Source organism: Dermacentor variabilis, chromosome 2, assembly GCF_050947875.1.
Source record: "Dermacentor variabilis isolate Ectoservices chromosome 2, ASM5094787v1, whole genome shotgun sequence".
Classification (NCBI taxonomy): Eukaryota; Metazoa; Arthropoda; class Arachnida; order Ixodida; family Ixodidae; genus Dermacentor; species Dermacentor variabilis.
This window is the reverse complement of record NC_134569.1, coordinates 142,598,483-142,621,782: the sequence shown is the minus strand read 5'-3', so window position 1 is coordinate 142,621,782 and position 23,300 is coordinate 142,598,483. Positions and strand designations below refer to the sequence as shown.

Sequence of the window (23,300 nt, the reverse complement as noted above, 5' to 3'; positions counted from 1 at the left end):
CAGAGTGGTACGCCCGGTTCGAAGGCGCTCGCCTTCGCCGCATCGTGGCACATGCAACAGGGTGCGTTTCTACCAGAACGTTCACCTTCATGTATAGCGTTTCCCGGTAAACATTATGGTTTCATAGGCTGCAGTTGCCAGGAAGCGCGAAAAGCAGTCGGGGATTTATTAATGCTATCACATTCCAGTCTTAAAGGTGAAGCTTAAGCGCCCTCAAAATTTTCTTGCATTCATGTTCCCTTGTGCCTTTCGCAATGAGAAATACCAAAGATGATTAAGCAGCCTCCAGATGTTCTGACACCTTGAACACTGTTTTAGAATACTCACATTCTGAGCGCGTGGAGGTATCTTCAACCTCTTGAGGGTTTGCTTGCTGTGCTTTCCAAGCTTCAGTTGTACTGAAAGAAGGTGCACAAAACATATAAGATTAAGCACAACCTTGCATCAGGCCGGCAGGTGATATAAAGGAGCAAAGAGTCACAAGAGTTGACCACCTGCCTCTTGAACAATGCGATAATAATCTTTATTATACATTCATTTTACACTTACATGTCAAGCCCACATAAGCCATACTGCTTCGTGCAAGGCTGGGCAGACGGTACAAGTATGTAGTGCCATATTTACACAATTGTTAGGCGACCTATCTTTAAAGAATTGTCAATCCTAAGTAGGAGGGGGGGTGGGGGTGGACTTACAATCGAAACCAAAGCATAGCACTGCCAATACAGGCAAAACAAACGAGGTAACGGAGTGCTTCGGCATAGTAACAATTTTATGTTTGCTTTAGCAACAATACCACTCACATGTTTCGCTTTGGCTCTTTGTTAGATGCATTGGACTTGACTACCAGCCACATTTCACTGTCAAGCTTCATCAACTGTCATGAATTGTCCAGTTCCAATAAGCATTTGGCGCTCGTTCACAGCAACATTAAGAAAGCTGCCATTCGTTAAGGCGAAGCAACAAGCAACTGCGTGGCGAGCGACAAATTGAATGTTTGACTGTTTGATGTTTGTATTCTGATGCGAGTACTACGACTGGCTTGTGGCGGAAAGCTGCGAGCTTACAGCAACTGTGCATATAAAAAAGTCCTCCCTGACAGCTGTGTGTGGTTGGGTGCTTTCAGAATGGGTGGCTGTTCCGTGCGATGTAGTCAGTTTCAGGTTAGGGGGTTGGTCTGACTGTTGTCGTAGGGCTCAGTTTAAGTGACTACAGTGAAACCTCGTTAAACCGTACCCGCTTAAACAGCAGTTTTGTTTTAAAAGTAGTAAAGTCAAATCCCCTGACTCAGTGGCCATTGAACATAATGCATTTTGTATCCGCATAAACCGTATCAGCTTATTGCGTATGTATTGGTTAACACATAGTGTTTCCACTTTTCGTCGCGCAAACATGGCGGTGTGTCGTCTCCATCGGGCGGCCCGGCAGAACAACAAGCCTCAGAGATCAGCATAACGGCCTCCAAGCGCTCTGTGCGTTTGCGCATAAAGCCACATTAACATCAAGATCGTTTCGGCGGTGTTCCAGAGAGCGTTGTCAGTTGGTTCTTTATTCTGTGGCATTGTGGCGTCGCGCAAGCAAGAACTCACATCATTCCGAAACTCTGATAAAAAAGGAGCCGGATGCTTAGCATAGAAGAAAAATTCTACATCGTCCGTACTGTCGAATGTGACGCGTAAAGTCGGCGCTGGCACGCGACATGGGTCTACTGTTGAATACGGTGTGTGGCATTTAGAATGCGAAGAAGTTGCTCGGCAGCGCTGCTGCGACCGCGAAGAGACATCGGCTATAAAGTCTGACTTTTCGCCATAGTTGCCTCTGTTGCTGCCGAAGTGTCGCCTAGCGACAATTATAAGGACGACATGGAAAGCGACAGCACGGGCGATTCAGGCCCAACAGTGGCAGAAGCTGCGCGTTACGTCAGCCTTGCGAATGCAATCGTCGCGACAAGAACAGCGCCCTGCAATGAGTGCCCCGCGACTTCTGCAATGCTACCGCGCCTGTGCGTGGACAATATGCAACGCCAACAAGCAATCTGTCGTGCGAGTGTTTGCCGAGAAGAGGGGGCTTGCTGAAAAGCTGGCTCACAGCTTCAGCAAGTTTGAGGCCCCTGTCGTCGCTGCTAGGCCGCCGCGGCATCAAATGGAAATAACACGTTTGTCACGCGAAGTAAATAAATACTGCATGTTTTTCCCCTTTCATCGCACTCTCTCCGAGTTCCATTTTTGACAGGTAAGTGGGCGATCTCATACTATTTCGGTTAAGCAGTACTACCGCTTAGTACTTACTTTTTCCGAGCTCCGGCCAACTACAGTTTAACCAGGTTTCACTGTACAGCAAAGTGCAGGACGATTTCACACGTTGCTGTATTGGCTAATGACTGGAAATAAAGGACGCAGGTGGGTTCCGCGAAGAGGGGACGCGGGAGACAACCACGCGTGGACAGAAATCGGATTAGTGGTTGCACCGTGGAAGAGGCGCCAGATCTGCACCCTCGCTCGAAACAAAAGGGAAGATGGTCCTAGCTGGAGGGGAGCATTCGGGGAGATGGGCGTGAAGATAAAAGGTAGGGGGTGCTTGAGGTCGCCGCCACCGCTAATGCCCATGCGCTTCCCACATGTCCTGTCAACTGTCTCAGTCACGGAAATTTGGTGACGCGACACTGCCTATCCGGTTTGAATGCCAATATTTGGCATCCGTGCACCTTCTGAGAATGCCTTGTGAAAACGTCGGCATGTTTACAACCAATTAGCCGACTACAATTGATAGATGCGTCTGTGTGCAACTGGCATCGAGTCCCAATTATGGTGTTTGGATTTCAAACGAACCAGCCCACAGCTGCACAGGGGACCGAGTTTTCTTAGTACTGGTACGGCAGCCCATTGTCCGGCAAACGTGCCATCAATAAGCCGTGGTTTCGTTTAAACATTCTCGCAGCGTTCATGGCGGCCACTTGCAGGAGAAATGGGGAGGACATCAAGGCGGATACTCGGAGTCTAACGTAGGGGAGATGGAGATGACACGTGTCTTTGAGCAAACCTATCCCCTGGTGGCATGTTGTAAAGTATGCCACTGTTTCCACCAATGCCATCTGCAGCACGAAGGTGGTTGTACTATTTGTTGCAATGGGGCAATGTTTGTTTTTGCTATTTGTGGCAATGAACTCATATGTATGACTGTTTTGCTATTTGCTGCAATGAATTCATATGTATGACTGGCTGGCTTGTGACTCTTTTGTGCAGCTGAGGGTTTGAAAAGTCATGTTTCGATTGTGTGGGGGAGAGCGGAGTTTCGGGCTTGGACTCAGACAGATGCCCCGGTGTTTGAATAAAGTGTCTTTTTACTGGACAACGGCTCTTCCTTCGCGCTGCCACCGTGCACTCGAATCATCTAGGTGCGCCTACTTTGGGCCTTAAACACCTTCCCTACTTAACTAGTGTTGGAGTTACCAGAGGATAAAGGCAAAGGAAATTAACTGTTAACTGATGTCATGGCGTGAAGTGCAGAATTTCACTGGACAATGACATGCTGTTGGACTGCAGCAGCAATGACAATGATGGCACTAGTGATGACGATGGCACACGTGAGAAGAGTAGTTCAATGACCGATAAATTTTTGTTGTATGTAGAACACACACACAGGTGTGGCCCATTCTTTTTCCCTGACTTGCTAAAGGCGAGGTTGACTTACATTTGAGTCGACTTACAATCGTGTAAACATGGTACACAGTATACTTCCATCATTTCGACTGTGGTTAATTCGATTTTTCAGTTGATTCGATTTCCACTGAAAGTCACGGCTGGTGCCCATGCATTTCTATGGGCACAAACCTTCGTTATTTCAATCTCAAAATTGGCATTTGCTAGATAATTCAAACTTGGCCAGTCAGCACACATGAGTCTGGACTCTATGGTAGGCCCAATAACAACCTCTTCAGTGGCATAGCTTAGGCACTGTGAATGCATTGAACACGTCATCTCCATTCGAAAACGCTTAATTTCGGCTTGCCTTCGGCTTGCCCTAGAAAAATTTGCAAGCTACGTATAACTATAGCTCACAATGTTTGATTACAGTATTTACCCGATTCTAATGCACACCTTATTTTTTCCAAAAAGGAAGGCCGCACATTCGATACGGGTGTGTTAGAATTTGGCAAATACTGTAAAATGAATAAGTGGTGCATTTTGGTGTGTATTTTCACATTTTGTTTACTTTGACTTACCAGATAAATCAATTTCGTCAGTCCCCTCGGGGTTAAATTAACAGAAGTGAACGGTATACATAAAATTAATGACATCCCAAAAGCAACCACTTACATGCACACAAGTGCAAAAGGTAGATTTAATAAAAAAAACAAGAAAGATACTGGTAAGAAAGTCCCTGCGCCGATGACTGCCAACACTACACACACACTGTTAAGTTTCGAAACTGCCTTTCAGCTTGCAGAACGTCCGAGTCCATTCCCACTCGCATGTAACCATGCGAGCATGAATGAAGTGCCTTCAATGTGAACCCGCTGCCACAAAGGGGGCCTTTCTGTGGATGTGGCATGCGGTGGTTTTGTTAAATTCAAACAGTAACGTAAAGATACGTCTAAGTAGTAGTAGTGGTTGAGGTCAGTTTCGTACTGGCCACTTACAAAATCCTAAAATGCCGTTCGCGATAACAAACGGCCGCAGTTTACACCAGCCATCCACATGCGCAGGGAGCAAAACTGTGAGCACCCTACCCATTTTTCCTCCATAGAATTTACTGCCATTTGGATTCAATCTCTTGTTCGACGGCACCTGCCAAAACGGTGCCATCTATGACTGCAACTGACTACTGACTATCGACTATTGACAAGTGATTATTGATGCTACTTATGAGTTTCGTACCTTGCTCACGAAACTTTTCCTTGGGTGTCTGGAACCAGGTGCGCTGTGGCTCATTGGTGGCTTTCTTGTTAATAAGCTCAGACGCCTTCTCGACCTCCTTCTCAATGACTCCCAGCTCCTTCTCAGCCTTCTCCTCCTGCAGGATGCTCTCCACCTCTTGTTCGAGGCCAGCTATCTTCTCCCGGAAGTGTGCCACCACGTCTGGACATGTGCACAACAAAAAAAAGGAGCGATTAGGCAGCAAAAAAGAACATTTTGGCAGTTTCGTCCAAAGAGGGAAGCACTGAAAGCAATAGCAAGGTTTAACGTTGTGCTTGGACTCCTCAGAGAGTATTCTACGTATATGCGGGTGTGACATGTTGGCACGATGCAGCACAGAGGCAACTCTTGCTGGGCAGAAGGAACAGTGCCCTGGCAGCTACCCAACATCTCACAATGCTGGTGTAATAAAAAGGACCGCCAGAGGCATTGCAGGCGAGAGAAGACCGACGGGAAGCCGTCTGCGTTAAGTCCGCGCCCAGTGAAATATTAGATAACGTTAGCTTGATGTCTACTGCCCATTCTGCTCAGAGCATAGCATATGCACAACAACTCAGCAAGAATGCTAGTGTGCTTATAGTGCACATACCGTATTTACACGATTGTAAGTCGACCCCTTTTTTAAAACTTGAAAGTTTGAAGTTGGGGGGTCGACTTTCAATCGAAACCAAAACATGGCCCCGCCAAAAAAAGCCATATTAACGAGAGCTACAACGTAGTTACAATTTTATGTTTGCTCTATGGCCCTACCCGTATCTTTTCGCTATCCCGCGTGTTTGTTCGCTTTTCGGAAGGGTTTTTCAACATTATTGAGAGTCTTACAGTGCATGCGACACTCATGGGGGGGGGGGGGTCGATAGGTGATAAAAGCGCCGCTGTTCCCATTTGCGGCTGCACCCTCAGAATGGCGGCGCTTGCGGGGAGTATCGGTAGTTCATGGAAGAGCAGGCACTGCTCGCGGGTTTCTCTTTCTCTGTTTAAAAGCATTGGTTTGACTAACTTCTTGACGCGCTCCACTTTGGCTACTTCTACGCTTCCCCAGTCGTCATGAGTGCTGCAGGCCCACTAATCTTTCGGCACTCGTTCACAGCAGCGTTCAAGAGGGCTGCCATCCTTTACGCCGAAGAAACAAATCACTGCGCAGCGGGCCGCAATTTCGATGTTTCTAAACAGGTGGTGCGAGAGTGGCGACTGCAGCGAAGCGAAATTTTCACCCTGTGGCGGCAAGTGAGAAATTTCTCACGTGCCGAAGTCTAGACGCTTTCCGGAGCTGTAGGCTAAGCTTGCGGCGTACGTCGCTGAAATGCATGATCGGTCCCTGCCAGTGAAGTGCGACGTGGTCATGAAATAAGCCCGGACCTCCGCCTGAATTTTAAGGTTCTGCTCCGCCGTGAGTACAACGAGTGGCTGGCGGCAGAAGACTGCGAAATTACGCCAACCGGACCTGTCAAAAGAGCCTCCCTGACGGCTGCGTGTGGTTGGGTGCATTTGGCGTGGGCTGCTGTTCTGCACGATGACCTGGTGCGGTCGTTTGCCAAATTTGAAATTTCGCTGGACCACGACGCGCTGTGGCACCGCAGCAACGATGACGATGGCAGCACTAGTGAAGACGAGTAATCCAATGACTATGTCAGCTACTAATAAATTTTCGTTATCGAATGCGCTCTCGGGTTTTTTTTTTTTTTTTTTCCGGTCTAGCGTTATGGGGGGGTCGACTTACAATCGTGTAAATACGGTACGCACAACATGCATGCCAGCAGCGAAAGGCACAGCGCTGCCCTGGCTCTGCCACTGAGGCAATTCAGTGCACCATTGATGGTGCATCAACTTTGCTTTGTCTTTGTTGCAACGACACATGCTCTACACCTCTGAAAACTTTCTAAACTTCCATGCATGAGCCGCATGTGCACCGCTGAATGGGACAGTCTGACTACAATTGCACAGACACTGTTTCTGCAGCTGAAGCATCTGTGTAACCGATATTGCAACAAAGTTAAATTGTGGGGTTTAGCAGCTAGAAACTGCTCAGTGGGTTGTGAGGGATGCTGTAGTTAAGGGCTCTACATTAATTTTGAGCACATGGGAGTTTTTTAACGCGCACTCGAAGCACAGTACACGAGCGTTCTTGCACTCTGCCCTCAGTGCAAAGGCAGAAAAAACAAAAGTTGACATTTTTTGCACCACAAGGTATGGCAGAAACATGACAAGAGCGAGACAAGCAACAGGTACAGCCAAAACAGAAGATAGCTGACCAACTCAACTCAAAGCTTTCTTGCAATCACAAACAAGTGAAATAGCGACATTGTTAAAAGTCAACAACTGTGAACTCTACACACAATATGCTTTTTGGCATGAGAAGGTCAGTTGGCAAAGCTCTGTCAGCAGACAAAGGGTTGACTGTCCCCGACTTCGTGAAGAAGTTATAGCGATAAGCTGAAAAGCAGCAATTTCTCAGGGCAGGAGGGAATGGTGTAGCTAATAACGTAAACGAGATCAAAATACTATGATGGCAACTTTTCCTTTTTTTTTTTCTGACTACAACTTCCACACTTCAATGAATTTGCCTAACACAAAAGATGTTTGAAATCACTGTGAGCAAGCAGTGGTTACAAACAGCGTGCCTGCAAAAAGAAGCACATGTTTGAAGAGTTCAAGCAGACAATACTGCACACTTTTGAAGGTTAACAGAAATGAAACAAGGGTAAGGCGGAGAACACACACACATAGACTCCTGTGTCTATTTCCCCTTCATCTGTTCTTCAATTTCTATGATTACCAGGAACATGAAGTACCAGTTAGCTGAGACAAAGGTGCTGCAATAGAATACTAGGTCTCTGACATAGCTGACCCGGACACGCCTGAGAATAGAGGTCTAAATCTATGGAAAAAGCTGCAGGCTGATGTCTGTTGCTGCAAAAAAAAAAAAAAAGAAGTTGCAAGTGATGTCTGCTGTGGTCGCCGCGGGTAAAACGAGAGCCAGAACGACAGATGAACACGTTATTCGAAAAGCTATGCCATATCAGAAAGAACAACACGTACAGCAGTCCCAGTGCATATAAAGGCAAAGCGCATGCAATCAATTATATACCATGTGCGCATACATATCTACAAAGTGACATCACATGGCTTATATACAAACATTTATGATAACACAACAATGTCAGCACATAAATGTCCAGCTTTATTCTGTGCTGCACAAAAGTGGCTAGCCACCATGCACAAGACAATGCAAAACTATTGGTGCTTTTGTCTAGCGCTGGTCAGTGCTTTCAGGTGTGATGAATCGCCAGCTACCATAACAGCAATCAGAAAAGAATCATCACATGGATGTGACAGTCCAGCACTGGCAGCTCAACAGCACATACAAGTCACATCATGCAACTGTAAAAGCTTTCAAAGTGCTAACCACTGTGGAAGCACTCACCCATGTTAACCCAACTCACAGCAAGAAATTGGTACAGGTTTGCCTACACTATTCAGGGCTTCAAGTTTATGTGCTGTGCCAGCTGTCATGGCAACATTCAGTGAAGACATCGTGGATGATACAACAGATCTGGAGTGGCTTCCATATAAAGTTTCTTTTTGCTTTAAACACACCTACCAGGTGGCAGAATTCGCTGTTTGACTGGTGTTCTGGCCTGCTTGACGATCTCCTTGAGGAGCTTCCTCTCTTGCTCACCGACCATTGAGACTGACCTGCAAGCAGCAGACATATCAGCAGCAATATCAAACATCACCGAATTGAATAGTGAATCTTCATATAATTCAACTCACAAATGAATATCTACAATTCATTTTTCGAATATTCGATATATTAGTAGCAAAGGCCTGCGCAGCGCCACTAGTCATGTGGGCCACAGAGCCCCTCATGCTTGATTCCACCCAAGCGAGTATTTCCCTTCATTTTTGACACAAAAGGAGCACCAAGCACCCCACAGATGGGCCACTCCTGCTGACGTGGTAACAGACTTTGTCACTGCGAGCGCTTTTCAACGTCTGCCCGAGGCGGGGATCACACACACAGCACCCGAACACCTTAATTCACAGAATGGCACCCCATCGGCCAGGGCCGCCTTCATTAGTGCAAGGTCAGTCTGTGTCAACAGGACTGATAGAAATGAGCACGCAAAATCGACAGAGGAAACGGCAACAAAAGCAGCACATATTTCATGAAGTGTCAAAATCGGGCCAACAGGCCACCGGTACGCACGCAGATTGTGTTGAATACGCAGTGACGAACTTCAAGCTTTAGCACCATCAATCTAGCCCGCACGAGTGACCACGGGAAAAACCACGTCATGAGTCACCCGTATAAACATACCAGCGGTAAGCATGCCGTGATGGCTTGCGGCCCGTTACCACTTTGGCAGTGGCAAATTTTCATCACTGCCACACCGCTTAGGCCATTAGGCCTAAGCTTAGGCCATTAGGCCTAAACGGTGCTGCTTCATCAGGTGCCTGCGACAAAAGTTACGGTTTGGTGCTGAATCAACACAGATCTATTTGCAGCAGCAGCATGACACTTGGAAAGCCGCGCAACAACCTTACAAACGAAAGCGAGTACACTGAATGGAAAGAAAGTGTTCACGGGCATCATCTTTATGGCACACGTAACAGCGGTCTCTCATTACTGACGTTGTTCATAGACGCACATCAGTCACGCTCTCTTCTTCTTTTCTTTTTTTTTTTTCTTTTTTTGTAGCTCTGAAAACCTACCAGAAGTCTAGCTTTGGACGCAGGGTGGCCTCGAAAGTGTCATGACCCAGTTGCATGCAATAGCGTGAATAGTGCCTGCTCTTTACTGCCAAAACTGGCAACGAGAGAAGCAATGATCGAGCCAAGCGATGAGCAGTCCTTTCATCTGTTGCACAGATTGGCTTTACGATAACCGACCCGTCATAAAGTTCGGATAGCCCTTCTTGTATTTTGAAGAAAAACTGGAAAGCAAAACTTTCTATGCAATGTATAAAGACTTGCCACAAAACACCGATAGACTATTAAGCTGAGAACATCATTGGTATTCAGTACAAGAGAACAACACTAATTAATTGTTTCAGAGGAAAAAAAAAAGCCCTTGATTCTATTCAGAATTTCCATTGATAAAACAATACGTATTTTCCAGACTTTGATATAGTAGAATTGAGCTTTAACCAGTGCTGGCATACTAATTTGGTGTTCCCTTTAATTCCCTTTAATAAGAGTAGACCATACTCTATACCTTGATTTCTATGCAGTACCTATGTCACTGAGAGCTTGCTACATTCTTGTTATGCAATGCCAGGAGACTCTTGACTATGTGCAGCACAATATTTACTTGCCCCAAATTTGTAAGCATTACATTTTGTGAAAAAGTTTTCTAATATTCAACACAATATTAGAATTTTTTTCTTGATTCAATTTGATATTCGATTCAAAATCTACATTTCAGTATTTGCACACCCCTAGTATATGTACTTGTAGAATGCATTACGACGGCAACACAAAGGCTTACATATTGCGAAAGCCTGTCAAATGAATACCTTAAATTTGTAAAATTTCTAAATTCCATGACACTGACATGTAAGTTGGCAAACATTTAGCTAGTAGCGTAAAAAATATTTGGTAGGTGGTCGAGGCAGGCCGTTTAACAAACACTGTCACAGTCTTAGCGCAAGGACAGCTGCCCCAATTGAGACATGCACTAAATAAGTACAACCTTTGTTATCAGTTTTTGATAAATGACAGAGTACTAACTATCAAAGTTAATCGAAAAATGAAAGTTGAGTACGGTTATGCATGTTTGTCAAAGCAGCAGATGTACAAAAATGCAGCAGGAAATTAACAATCGAGAATGACATCTGTGAAAGGTGCACGTCACCTGAGTCAAGCACATCCAAATTGTAACGCAAAAACATGATAATGCTTGTCCTTTTTTGCTAACAAAGTAGCTCTTTCCTGTCCCGATTTCCTGTTTATTAATGCGCTAGCATTCTTAGGGTACTTCACACAGTTTCCGGAGCTAAATATCTATCTGTCTATGTATGTTTGAGTGCAACCATTTTACTTCCTATCTGAGTCACTAGGTAGTCCATTAGTTGAATAGGTAGTGCATCTGGCTACTGTCCTGAAGGAACAGGATTTGAAACTAACCGCCGGACCAACTTTGGTCACTGAGTATGTTGCAAAGTGTAGATACGTACCACTCTTCAGCAAACCTCTTTCACGCCTACATGTGTCACTGTAAATGCGGGATTGGGTAGGTACCGCTGACTTATAGCACTGCATGTGTACCACTCGGTCTATTCTTGTCTTAAACGAAGCTTTTTGATGCCAACTTGAGTCACTTGGTACACACCAGTAGGTGTGTGCCCCCCTTCAATGAATGTCTTTGATGCCAACATGTGTAGGTCAGTATGTGCTGTTGGGAACATGTCGCTCTGCCATGACAAAAAAGTTATGCGTGGCTCTGCTATAGCAAACACCAGAGACCAGCGAAGCTGGGGGAAACCAAGCAATAGTTAGGCTAAGTCTGCGGTTTGGCACTACTTTATTGGCCTTCCCTCAGCTCTGCTCGTCTCTGGTGTTTGGGATAGCAGAGCCACGCATAATTTTTTATGCTCTGCTTTCTCTCTCCCCCAGCTCGGCCGTTCACGCGTTCGTCACGCGGTACTGCCAAGGGATGCCGCTGAGCCAGCTGTGGAAGAAGACGACGATGAATGCGTGAGTGCCGCGCGTTCTCTCCTGCTAGGCTCCACCCATACTCGCGATGTCGCTATGCTTTGCAATGCTATTTTTATACTCTGCTTTCACTCTCTCTCAGCCCTCTCTGCCCCAGCTCGTTGAAGTTGCGGACGTCAAGAGAAACCCAGCAAGGTTCTAACAGCTCCACTGTGAAAAAGATCCCTTTTCTGCAATGGTGAGTGAAATCTAGGTGACACCACAAGGGTTCCTCAAGGCAAGCAACCAGACGCTTTAGCAGGCTGCACCACAAGTTCACCGGGTATGTGATGCTTTTCAATGAACGTCTTTCATGCCAATGCTTTAGCAAGCTGCGCCATGAATACACTGGGTATGCGCTGCTCACCACCATGGGCCAATGAGTATGTGCCACTGACTGTGCGGCAAGTAAGGAGAACATTTCGCAGTGTTTGCAGGAGCTGGCACGCCAGACATCTTGTCTAGGAGGCCACGCACAGATTTTTCAGCAGTGCCACTAGATGGCACTGCGTGCTCAGAAAGAACAGCGTGAGAGGAGCCCGGGTGCTGTACAATGCATTTCTCGGCGTTCGCACATACTAGCATGCCATGCATTTCGGAGATCACACGCAGGCTTCATGACGGAGGCGCTGGATGGCACTGCGTTTATCAGGGAAGTGTAGAAGAGAAATTCCCCTGCAGTACATGCAGTGGCGTAGCTCGGTCGTCTGGCACCCGGGGCCCTTAGCTCTTCTGTCACCCCCCCCCCCCCCCCCGGGTGTAGTCGAGGAAGGCGAGGATATCGACAATTTTCTGGTGTCTTCAGACGTATATGACACCCCCCCCCCGTACTGGCCCCGTGCACCCGGGGCCCACGGCCCCCCGGCCCCCCCTGTTGCTACGCCACTGAGTACATGCCTAATAGCTCGTTTCGATGGTCGCAATGCTTTGCGTGGCTACACTGATTCAATGCTAAAGACATGATCATTGACAGTCATCATGATATGGGTTCTGCAGAAATATTCTTGCATCCCATTACATGATAATAAGTATGAACAAACTATCCCAGAAAATTAATAGTGAAGCAAGTTTTGAAAATATGAACAGTTACACCGAGCAATGGATAACTGGTTATGCAGCCAGACAATATTTTTTTTTATTTTTGTCATTGGAACTCAGGCATTTTGCAAGAGATGGAAACTTGCATTGAGCACGGGGGAGATTAAGTAGAGGAATGATGCCAAAGCGCTTCTCATTCCCTCAAGAAATTATTTTTGAAATGTAATTTGAGCTTTTTGACAGATGCTTGATATGAAAGTATTTGCCCCTATATTATATAGCCAAATTATGGCTGTAGTAAATGCGAAATCAACATATCCATTCCCAGCAGTGGAACTTTCTTGGATTGGCCCGGTCTTATCTGCTGATAGCTCTCTGGCACGGCGCTGCTGTCCGTTGTTGAAGATGGCAGTTGTGCTTCATACATCTACGGCATACGAGCAACAAAGCGTGATTCGTTTTCTATGGAGCAAGAGGTGAACGCCCATCGAAACCCACAGAGAAGTGCAGCCCATGTATGGGGAAAGGTACAGCGAAACATTGTTAAACCGTAGTCAGCTGGAGCTCGGAAAAAGCAGGTACTAAATGGCAGTACTGCTTAACCGAAATAGCATGAGATCGCCCACTTACCCGTCAAAAACGGAACTCGGAGAGAGTGCGATGAAAGGGAAAAAAAACATGCAGTATTTATTCACTTTGCGCGATAAAAGTGTTATTTTCATTTGATGCTGCCGCGGCCTGGTGGCGACGACAGCCGCCTCACCGACTTCTTTATGTCACGTTCGATAGCACGAACGGTCTAATTTTTCTTCTGTGATTAGCACCTGGCGTCTTTTTTATCGAGCTTTGGCATGACGTGAGTCTTTGTTTGCCCAACGCCACAAAGCCAACAACGCTTTCTGGCATGGCGCCGAAATGATGATGATGTTGATGTGGCTTCACGCGCAAATGCACAGGGCGCTTGGAGGCCGTTGTTCTGACCTGTGAGGCTTGTTGTTCTGCCGGGCCATCCGATGGGGACAACGTACCGCCATGTTTGCACAACAAAAAGTGGAAACACTATGTGTTAACCGATACGTACGTAATAAGCTGATACGGTTTACGTGGACACAAAACACATTATGTTCAATAGCCGCTGAGTCGGGGATTTGACGTTACTACATTTAAAACGAAACTGCTGCTTAAGAGGGTACGGTTTTTGAGGTTTTACTATATCTCGCTTTGAGAAGTGTGAGGTGGTGGTGCTGCGAGTTCGCATAAGGCTGTGAAGGCTTGCGTGACACCGAGCGTTTGGGTAGGCCGCGTGCGTCACTGACTGACGACAACACGGCACAGGGGCATTTCAAATTTAGTGCTGCAATGGGACAAACGTCTAAGCCCGTGTGGGGACTATGTGGAAAAATAGCGTAAGGTATGTAGAATAGTATTTATAGTATTTGTATGCACCTTATTTTTGCTAATAAAAAATAGGGGCAATGACTTTCTGATTCACCCTCGTATATACAGCACCCACTCATACAATCATATTTACAACAAATTCATTTGGCACTTCAGCAAGTGTTCCACAAGTGCACCGCAAGCAGCATTCTTTTTTCTCCCAGGACTTTTTTTTTTCTTTTGACATGAATTTACTACCCAAGCAGACATGATACTGTCAAATCATTGATTTCAATTCAGGATGGGATGCATCATCACATACCGTCCGCTCTTGCCAGCTCGAGCTGTTCTGCCCACACGGTGAACGTAATGTTGAACAGTGTGTGGTAACGTGAAGTTGATTACCTGCAGCATATAAACACACATTAGTCAAAAATCACTTCACTGACAAGAAAACTGTCAGCATAAACTGCTTTGGTCTTGCAACAAAAATTAGCAGATCAGCCTTGTGACAACAAGTACAATAAAAGAGAGAGCCTCTGTGACTCCTCGTCCACGCAAGCTCGCGCCTGGATTAAAACTGCACCTCTAATACTTATCTGCAGCGGCACAGTCAAGGTCAAATTTTTCAGACCCCCTGGAGACTGTGAAAACGGCTGAAAAAAATTAATGCATGCCGTTTACTGCCCCAATGGGCTCATATCACAACAGGCACGTCCAAATAGCTATGAAGACCTGCTGGTACATTTATTAGGCGTATCTGCAGTCGTACTGTGACAAAAGACTGCAGGTGTGCACGTGCATAATTAAGGACTACCATATTTACATGATTTTAATGCGCACCCGAATCTAACACGCATCCTATTTTCGTGGGCTTAACCCTTTAAGGGTCAATGACGTAAATATATGGCGCCGCCAACAAGCTCAAAATGGTCGATGCCGTATATTTACGGCACCGTCTGCACATTAAAAAAGCACGCCTATTTCCTAACTCTTTCTTTTCTGGCATGTGCTGCCACTATGTGGGAATACGAAGGATTTTTTTCTTTCACCTCCCTCTCTCATTTTTGTTGCATGGTTTGTTTTAGAGCTAGTTTACTCCCGCGCGTCTATACACAACTGCTCGCGCAGCGGGCGTCGTCGGCTTCTTGCGCTTGCAAAACTGATGGCTATCTCGTTACTAATCGCTCAAACGACGACTGCCTCTCTCTCGCTCGTTTAGTGCTCACAGGGGTGCGCATAGGAAGGATGCTACCGCGCATGCGTTACCGTTGCTTTTTTTTTTGACACTCACGAAAACAAATTGCCTCTGGTTGGCGATAAGATGAAGATTAGCGGAAGTTTGTCACACGTTTTGCTTTTTTGACGAGCACCAACCACGCAGTTTTCTTGAGTGCGCGCACCTACACAGTTCTATTACGCTATGGATGTACATATTAGTGTAAGTTTATTACCTTTTTTTATTGTTATTATCCATAAATGAAGAGTACATATATACCAACGCAAAATATTTTTTTCTCACTTTACGGTCACCCTAGAAAAATTACAGTAAATTATTTTCGAAATATGTCCCTAAGAAGAATTGGAATCTGCAATAAAAAAAATCAATCCAAGGCAGTCGCATATGGCAAAAAAAAATCGACCCTCAAAGGGATAAAAGAAAAACTTAAAATCTAGTGACTACTGGTTTCGAATTTTTGATTTAGATCATCAATTTTTATTAAAAATTGAAGAAAATTAAAGTTACATGTGATAGTGCATATAAAGCAGACAAAACTGATATGTTACACGTGAATCTGAAAAAATTCAGTAATATGGAAATACAACCTTTACAGAACCCTTGTACACAACATAACAAATTGACGTAAGATATAAATTTACATATCGAATGTGTCCACTTTGAATGATCTAATGGATGCCATCTATAGAACCATGATATCTCTTCTTAATGCGGAGCTATTAATTTATAAACTTAGTACGTCTATGTTTTTCGAACTTGCAAAATCTTTAAAATTCTTGTAACAAAACTCGGGCCCTAAATCGAAATTCCGCTTCCAACAGTCACTAGAATTTAACTTTCTCTCTCAAATGCAACAAATTTCATTAAAATCGGTCCAAGGGTTATCTCAGAAAAACGTTTTTGCATTTTACATGTATTTGAATAGGTCGCGTCGGAGTTGGGCCCAAGCTAAGGCTTCCTCTTAAGCAGCCGAACAAAATTTTCAGAACTTCTCGCAATTAAATGCGACACTGCTACCTGCTCAACAAAAGCATTTAGGTGTTCTGTGACAAAACCACGTTATAAGAATTGTGTTGAACCAATGCATAACAGTGATCAAAATTTCTGACGCCATGCCAGAATTTGTTTGGCTTTTTGGACATTTTGCGCACTACTTTAGTAACTTCTTAATTGCACTGCAACCACTTGTCATGCTGCAAACAGGACAATAAGAGTTTTCATTGGCCACAATCAGCGGGCATACTAAATGAGGACTGGCACACCCACCGTCTTCACATCCTTGATGTCAAGTCCTCGAGCGACCAAGTCAGTGGTGACGAGTACGTCCACTTCCATCTCCTTGAATCGGTGCAAAGCCTCAAGGCGCTGAGCCTGGTTCAGGTTGCCATGCAGCTCATCCACCCGTGCTCCCAGCAAGCCCAGCAGAACACGCAGCCGGTGGGCAAGCTTCTTGGTCTGCACAAACACGATGGTGTGGTCGTGGAACGTCCGGCACACCAGCGCTGCAGGACAGTGTATAAGCAGATGGCAGCCAGTTACTGTTAGTCTAGAGTACTTGTAACTTCATTTGATGCAAAGTAATGAAAGCAGCCTATTTTCGTGCTCGTGATACTCCCTCAAAGCATGAACTCTCTATGAAGCGTCCACCAAAGCAAAAATGCCTTGCTCAACAAGTGATGTCTAAAACATGGCATTCATGACCTGTTCCCAACTCTGCAATTCCTTCAGCTGCATGCAGTCAGCAAAAGCTTGGCCTTTAATGTTGGCTTTTGTTATCCAGAGGGAGCCGTCACTGGGGCATGAATTTGGACACCACCTATCAGTCCTTCAATTAACATAAACTCTCAGACTTTGGTACTGCACAACAAAATAAGAGTTTGAAGTTGTGTGCACCTATTACAAAAAAAGTCGCAGTTCTGCATGAAAGGCAAAGCATTGATTGCGATAGCATATTATTACATGGTTTTACAAAGTGAGGATAGTCATTTTATCAGCTGCAAGAACCGCTATAAACATTTGCTAACTAACTAAATGAACAAGCATGTTGTCACGTGCACGAAGGCAAACACGAAAACATCTCACTCGATTAGCACAGACACTCGCTGTCTGAACACTGGCTTGATGAAGAGCAACAGCAGAGGTTGAGTAAATTCCCATTCACACTGCCTCTCGTTTCAATGTGAACTAGGCATGCGAGAACACGGCGCAAAAAAAGCCGTCAGCCATATCAGGCTGACTAGCCTTCGAACCCAGCGTAGACTACCTCCAAGAAGGGCATGCATGGTCACACTCAGCTACCGCAGCTGGAGCAGAAGAGGAGATGCGCACTAATGTACTTCCTTCTCCCCGCCCCACTCCTAACATGTGCACATCTCCCCACTCTCCCCCTTGCACGTGCGAGAAGACTGCACTCACCCTCCTTGCCCTTGCGAGTGCAAAAAGACCCCCCCCCCCCCCCCCCCCCCGAGCTGCATCAAGCCACCATACTTCTCAGCTCACCTTCGTAAGCTTTCGCTCACACATACGGTGTGCAGCTACAATGTTATCGCACTCGGACTTTATACAGAACTTAAAAACTTTTTAGGTGAAACGATAGATAGTACAAGGCAGAAACAACAGGATAAGATGCTTTTTATTGTGTACTGTCTATCTATGCACTTAAAAAGATTTCAAGGTACAAAGCAACCAGCTAGCCCGACTGATCATTTTGTTGGTTTATACAGTCGAGCAAGTTATATTGCACTCGAGTATTTCGAATTATACTTTATATCGAACAGTGCAAATATCCCCTTGGATACCACATGCAACAGTATAGGAGGGTTGTTTCTTTCTATCGAACTCTCACGGCGGAGGGACGCAGTATTTCAGATAAAGTCTAGCCACCCCGTCGCTTTTCCCACGGCCCGGTGAGGCTGGCAGACTGCCAAGTGCCAAGCCAGCGCACGCAACACATAGCGAAAGAGCAGTTGAGAGGAGGAAAACCAAGCACAACCCTAAAAAGCAAAAGAATACCCATAGGTGGCGTTGCTCTACTGCCACCGGCAACACTCTCTCTTTGTTCTGCACAGCTCGATGTGCTGATTGCACACTTTTTTTTCATCATTTCATTCGGCAAGCACACTTCGGCATGCTCACGGCATGCTTTCTGTGATTCTGTTTGGAAATTGCATTCTCCTGGGCGCAATGGATGCAACAAAGAAGCAATGAAAAAAACCTTGACTTCGGTACAAAACTGTAAATCATCCAATGCGTCGAACAGGAATAGAAGTCTTAGGCTGCGAATGCTTTTGGTATCCCACGTAGCACCCTGGGCACACTACTCCGAAACAGTTCCGAAATCAATGAGAAGGCAACGGAGCGCAGTCTTTTAGGAGCTTGTGTGCGACCTCCGACATTTGTCAAGACCGAAAAAGCACTGCACAAGTGGTTTGTCGATGTCCATGCGAAAAACATCCCGGTGGAAGGCCCGATGCTAACTGAGAAGGCAAGGAGCTTTCCTGGGTACTATGCCAGTCAAGGTGACTGCATGAGACTATGTGACCATTGACGACTAGGTGCAAGCTGCGGCAGAGCTGAGTGAAGAAGACATTGTGGCAGATGCGACGGCTGGTGCCAAGGATGCCACCATGGATGCCGAATCAAGTGACAGTGAAGACGCAGGTGAACAGGACGTGGCACCTTCACGCACTGCTGCTGAGCTCACTTCAGCTTTCACCTTGATTCATGGCTGTTGTGCCGAAACTGAGGGCACTGGTCTTTCACACATGGACAACCTTGACAAAATAGAGCCAAGCTAAATGAATTTCCTGGCTGAATGCCGGAAGCAAGTAAAGCTTACTGACTTTTTCTCAGTGAACTAGGTTACTTTTTGCTCATAAAATGAAGTACTTATCACAGTTTTGTGCTTGCCGACTTTGCTGCTTTTGGATATGCCAATCGATAAGCTCCCATTTGTTGCGATTTTAGCTAATGTCAGAGACATGCACAGGTTTTATTAGGAGCTTAAACTGTCACAATATCGTATATTGAATTGTTGATATCTCTAACTATTTTACAATCCCCTTCGAGTTCAATATATCCAGGTTTGACTGTACAGGACCCCAGGGCAACGCTCATGGCGGAAATTCGCCTGGAGTGTCCACATAATTGCTATTGCAATAAAGTAATGAGGCAAAGTTCTCTCTCTCTCTTTCTCTCTCCGTTTTTTTCATAGTTCATGACTTTATTAAAGCTACCATGTGTTTCACAAGATCAAGCTACCAGATAAATTTTGAAATCTGAAATGAGTGACATTAATGAATACAATATGAATCTCTCAGTACGGCGAGGAAATTCATATCTCCTGAAATTTGTATCACCCAAACATGTAAAAAAAAAACTGGAAATTAAGGGGGGACGCAGCAATGAAATGGCCAACGCACTCAAATGTTTTATTTTATAATTTTATTTTTTCTACAATCCTAAGGCCTTCTTTTATCTCATGTCGAAATATTTGGAAGAATTATGCAAGTTAATGTGAGAAAATTGCACTTTCTTAATGAGTTTACTTCGAAATCGGCAACAAAAGCAGGCTTCAGGAGGTGCTATAGCACCACTGATCATGTGAGCGCAGCTTCCCGTTGACACAGCGCCGCGCCACCACCTTGCCGAGACCATAAACATGAGAGATAGGAGTTTTGGATAGCTGCAGTGCTGTATTCCTCCATGAAGAAATAAAAGCAACTAAAGTGAGCGTGAGAAAGGAAACTAGAGTCACGATTGGTTACTGCGGTCACATGGTATGCAGGAAGAGCTCCTAATAGTTGACGCGAATTTGAATCACTGGCACATTTGTTTTGCACACCTTTTGGTAGCAGCGAGCTGCACACATTGCATGTTGCGAAACCGACATTTCAAGATCTGCTTGGTTATCTCAAGTTTTTTTGTTACTGCATCCTAGCTGTTACCTCATGGTGATAAGGACATGATTTGTTAACATAAGGGAATATGTTTTTTTTTTTTTGCAACAGCGAAACTACTTCGTATTGTGTGATCTGACAGGCCAAAAGGTAAAAAGGTTTCGAATTGTCATCGTGCACCGAAGACAACAGAAGGCGTGGGATACAGAGATAAGGCTACCGAATGAAACGAATGCCGCCAATCTTGCTAACTGGGCAAGACTGGGTCATGTGTGATAACCAGCTCCTAATAAAGTTGCAAGGCACTTGAAAACATTCAACAAATTGCATGACAATGCACACATCAAAACGACTTTTTTTTTTGTTCATATTCAGCACAATGCATTGGCGAACTAGTTGGTGCAATCCATAATTACTTTGTTTTGCGCTAAACAAAGTAATTAATGTTCAAATTCCTTCTTTCCTTTTGGTGGGGGGTGGGGGTAGAGCCAAGGCAGAGTGCCATAGGTTGTCTAGCAACAGGAATGTGACTGCCGCATCAGTACGACCACTCTGCCAGCCTGGTAACAGTCAGTGTCTCGCGCCGAGGCCTTCTCGCCAGCTACCCAAGGGATCATGCGACAGCTCAATTGTTCATATCATCCATGGCACGATGAAAAGTGGTTTGCACCATTAAAAATTTAGCATTTTGTAAGCTAATGAATTTGAGCCCCGACTTTTTAAACATTCGTATCATCCCGAAATTCATATCGGACATGATTGTATTACCGAGATTCTACTGCACAATGGCCTATGGCTATGGTTCGATGTGGTTAAGCCGAGCTTATTGCTAATTTCCCATGAAAATAATCAAACTTCTTTAGTATCCCTTCTGAGCAACGCATTACTAAGTTACTGGTATTAGTGATCCTCCAAGATCACTAAATATCACCTGTCCAGCCGTGTAGCTTTATTAAAGCTTTGCCCTGCTTTGCTTAGTTTCTTGACATTGTGGAAGTAGGCAAAGGCTTCTCGCCAAATAGGCGAGGAGCATTCAGTGGCATTGACCAATCAGTGCACAACCTACGGACAGCACAAGCAAAGCACAGAGGGCACAGTGGACAGGAAAGTGTTAATTCGACCCGCTGGATAATTCAACCGCTTTTGTCAGTCCCACCAGGGTTGAAATAACTGAAATTGTACCTGGAGCAAAAGAGGTGAACGAGTGCTGCTAACTGAGGCTTGGGTTGGCAGCTGCTCAGCCGAAGCGCATGGCTACTCAAAAGTTCCGGTTCATAAACTAATAAATGGTAGTGGAGCGCTACATAATGAAAATGTTCGGGCCTTAGCTCGTTCCTTTGTTCAACAACTTAAAAGAGAAGGTAATAGGCCAACGACAAATCATGTCTCAGTGTGCAACGATTTGCACAATGCTTTGCATTACACAGGTGTCGACTACAGTTAAGCCAATTTTTATTTTTCATTTCTTTCAATTTTTAGGCAAGCGCAGCGGGCATTGGCTTAGGCTTATCCAATGGAAACTACCCTACCTGCTCACCCCCCCATTGCTGCAGCTAATTTGGGCTGTGAGTACAACAATCATAACGAAGTATTATTTGTAACAAACTAATTTACTCTCCCTCTTCAGCTTGATTAGAGCAGAATTTTACCGCAGTGTGAGGATTTATAAGAAGTGACAGTGCAATGATTTCTCCCCTGATCCCCTTCAATGCCCTTGTGCACCGGAGCATAATGTCTATGCCATCTCTTTCTTTAAAAAGCCTAGAGAGATCCCATGGCAGAAACATCAGTAATGGTGCCTTCAGACAACAGACACCTTGATCAAAGCTTAAGCCTGGGCCAGTTGGTTCGTTTCTCTAATAGATATGTAAATGGCACAAAACAAAGATGAGCGAAGAAGTAAAGGCACAAATAAAACACACGGGCACCCGCGTGTGTTTTATTCGTCTTGTTGCACTTGTCCTCGTCTTTGCTCTGCACCATTTATGTATTTATCAGCAGGCACCTGCTCTAGCTGCGCATCCCGAGACCTCACCACCACTCACCAGCGAGAACTGCCTCTCGGTCACCCTCCCTCTGTGGCCGGATGCGAACAAACTCTTGCCGCAAGTTAAGCGCCACGTCTGTGTTGTTGTTGAGGAACAGCTTGACGGGCTTTTGGAGTGATACAGCAGCTAGGTCCTTCACCTGCACTCCAAGTGTTGGAAAGAGAGAGACTTCAGTTGACTCGACTTCACCAATCTATGTTACAAAACAGTCCAACAGCCATCAGAGAGACTAAGCACACTTAAAGCAACTAGCAATGTAAAAAATTTCAAGTAGCACCCTGGGCAAATGACATCGCACCTCAATGCATAACATCACAGCAGCAAGACAACATCTGTTAGCTCTTATCCATAGTCCATTAACATTACGAAGGTTGTGGGGTCTCAAAAGGTCTCTGAAGAAAACAGAGTACACAAAATAGTGTGACCATACAAAAAGGGAATTTGTTGTGCCTTTCATACAATAAGTCGGCCTGCAGATTTACAACTAATGGAGCATTCAAGCTGTTGAGATTGTCGTGAATTAAAGCACAAGTGTTCACATAAGAGAACAGTAAGGGTGTGCGAATATTCAAACAGTTCAAATATTATAGAATATTACATTTTGAATATTCGTCTTTGGTTTGAAAAAATAGATATTCGAAAATGTTCGTATATTCGGTTGGGTACGAATACCGTATTTACACGATTGTAAGTCGACCACTTTTTTTAAATTTGAAAGTCTGAAGTTGGGGGGTCGGCTAACAATCGAAACCAAAACATTGCCCCGCCAAAAAAGCGAGACCAACAGGAGCTACAACGTAGTTACAATTTTATGTTTGCTCTATGGCCCTACCCGTATCTTTTCACTATCCCACGTGTTTGTCCGATTTTCGAAAGGGTTTTTCAACATTTTTGAGAGTTTTACAGTGCACGCAACACTCATGGGGAGGGTGTCGATAGTTGATGGAAGCGCTGCTGTTCCCATTTACAGCGGCACCCTCAGAACGGCGGCGCATGCGGGGAGTATCGGTAGTTCATTGAAGAGCAGACACCGCTCGTGGGTTTCTCTTTCTCTGTTGAAAGGCATTGGCATTGGTTTGACGCGTTC

The 23,300-nt window shown here is 45.2% G+C and overlaps 1 protein-coding gene across 1 annotated transcript in view; it reads right to left on the bottom strand.

The window, feature by feature from the left end:
- Rs1 (Dead-box helicase Rs1) overlaps positions 1–23,300 on the bottom strand; it is a 42,120-nt gene that overhangs the window by 3,487 nt on the left and 15,333 nt on the right. Inside the window, exons 10-15 of the mRNA XM_075682153.1 lie at positions 22,211–22,352; positions 16,534–16,769; positions 14,350–14,432; positions 8,518–8,612; positions 4,878–5,078; positions 328–398 (exon numbers count right to left, since the gene is read on the bottom strand). Of these exons, the coding sequence (XP_075538268.1) occupies positions 328–398; positions 4,878–5,078; positions 8,518–8,612; positions 14,350–14,432; positions 16,534–16,769; positions 22,211–22,352 (828 nt within the window). The remainder of the gene's footprint in view (positions 1–327; positions 399–4,877; positions 5,079–8,517; positions 8,613–14,349; positions 14,433–16,533; positions 16,770–22,210; positions 22,353–23,300) is intronic.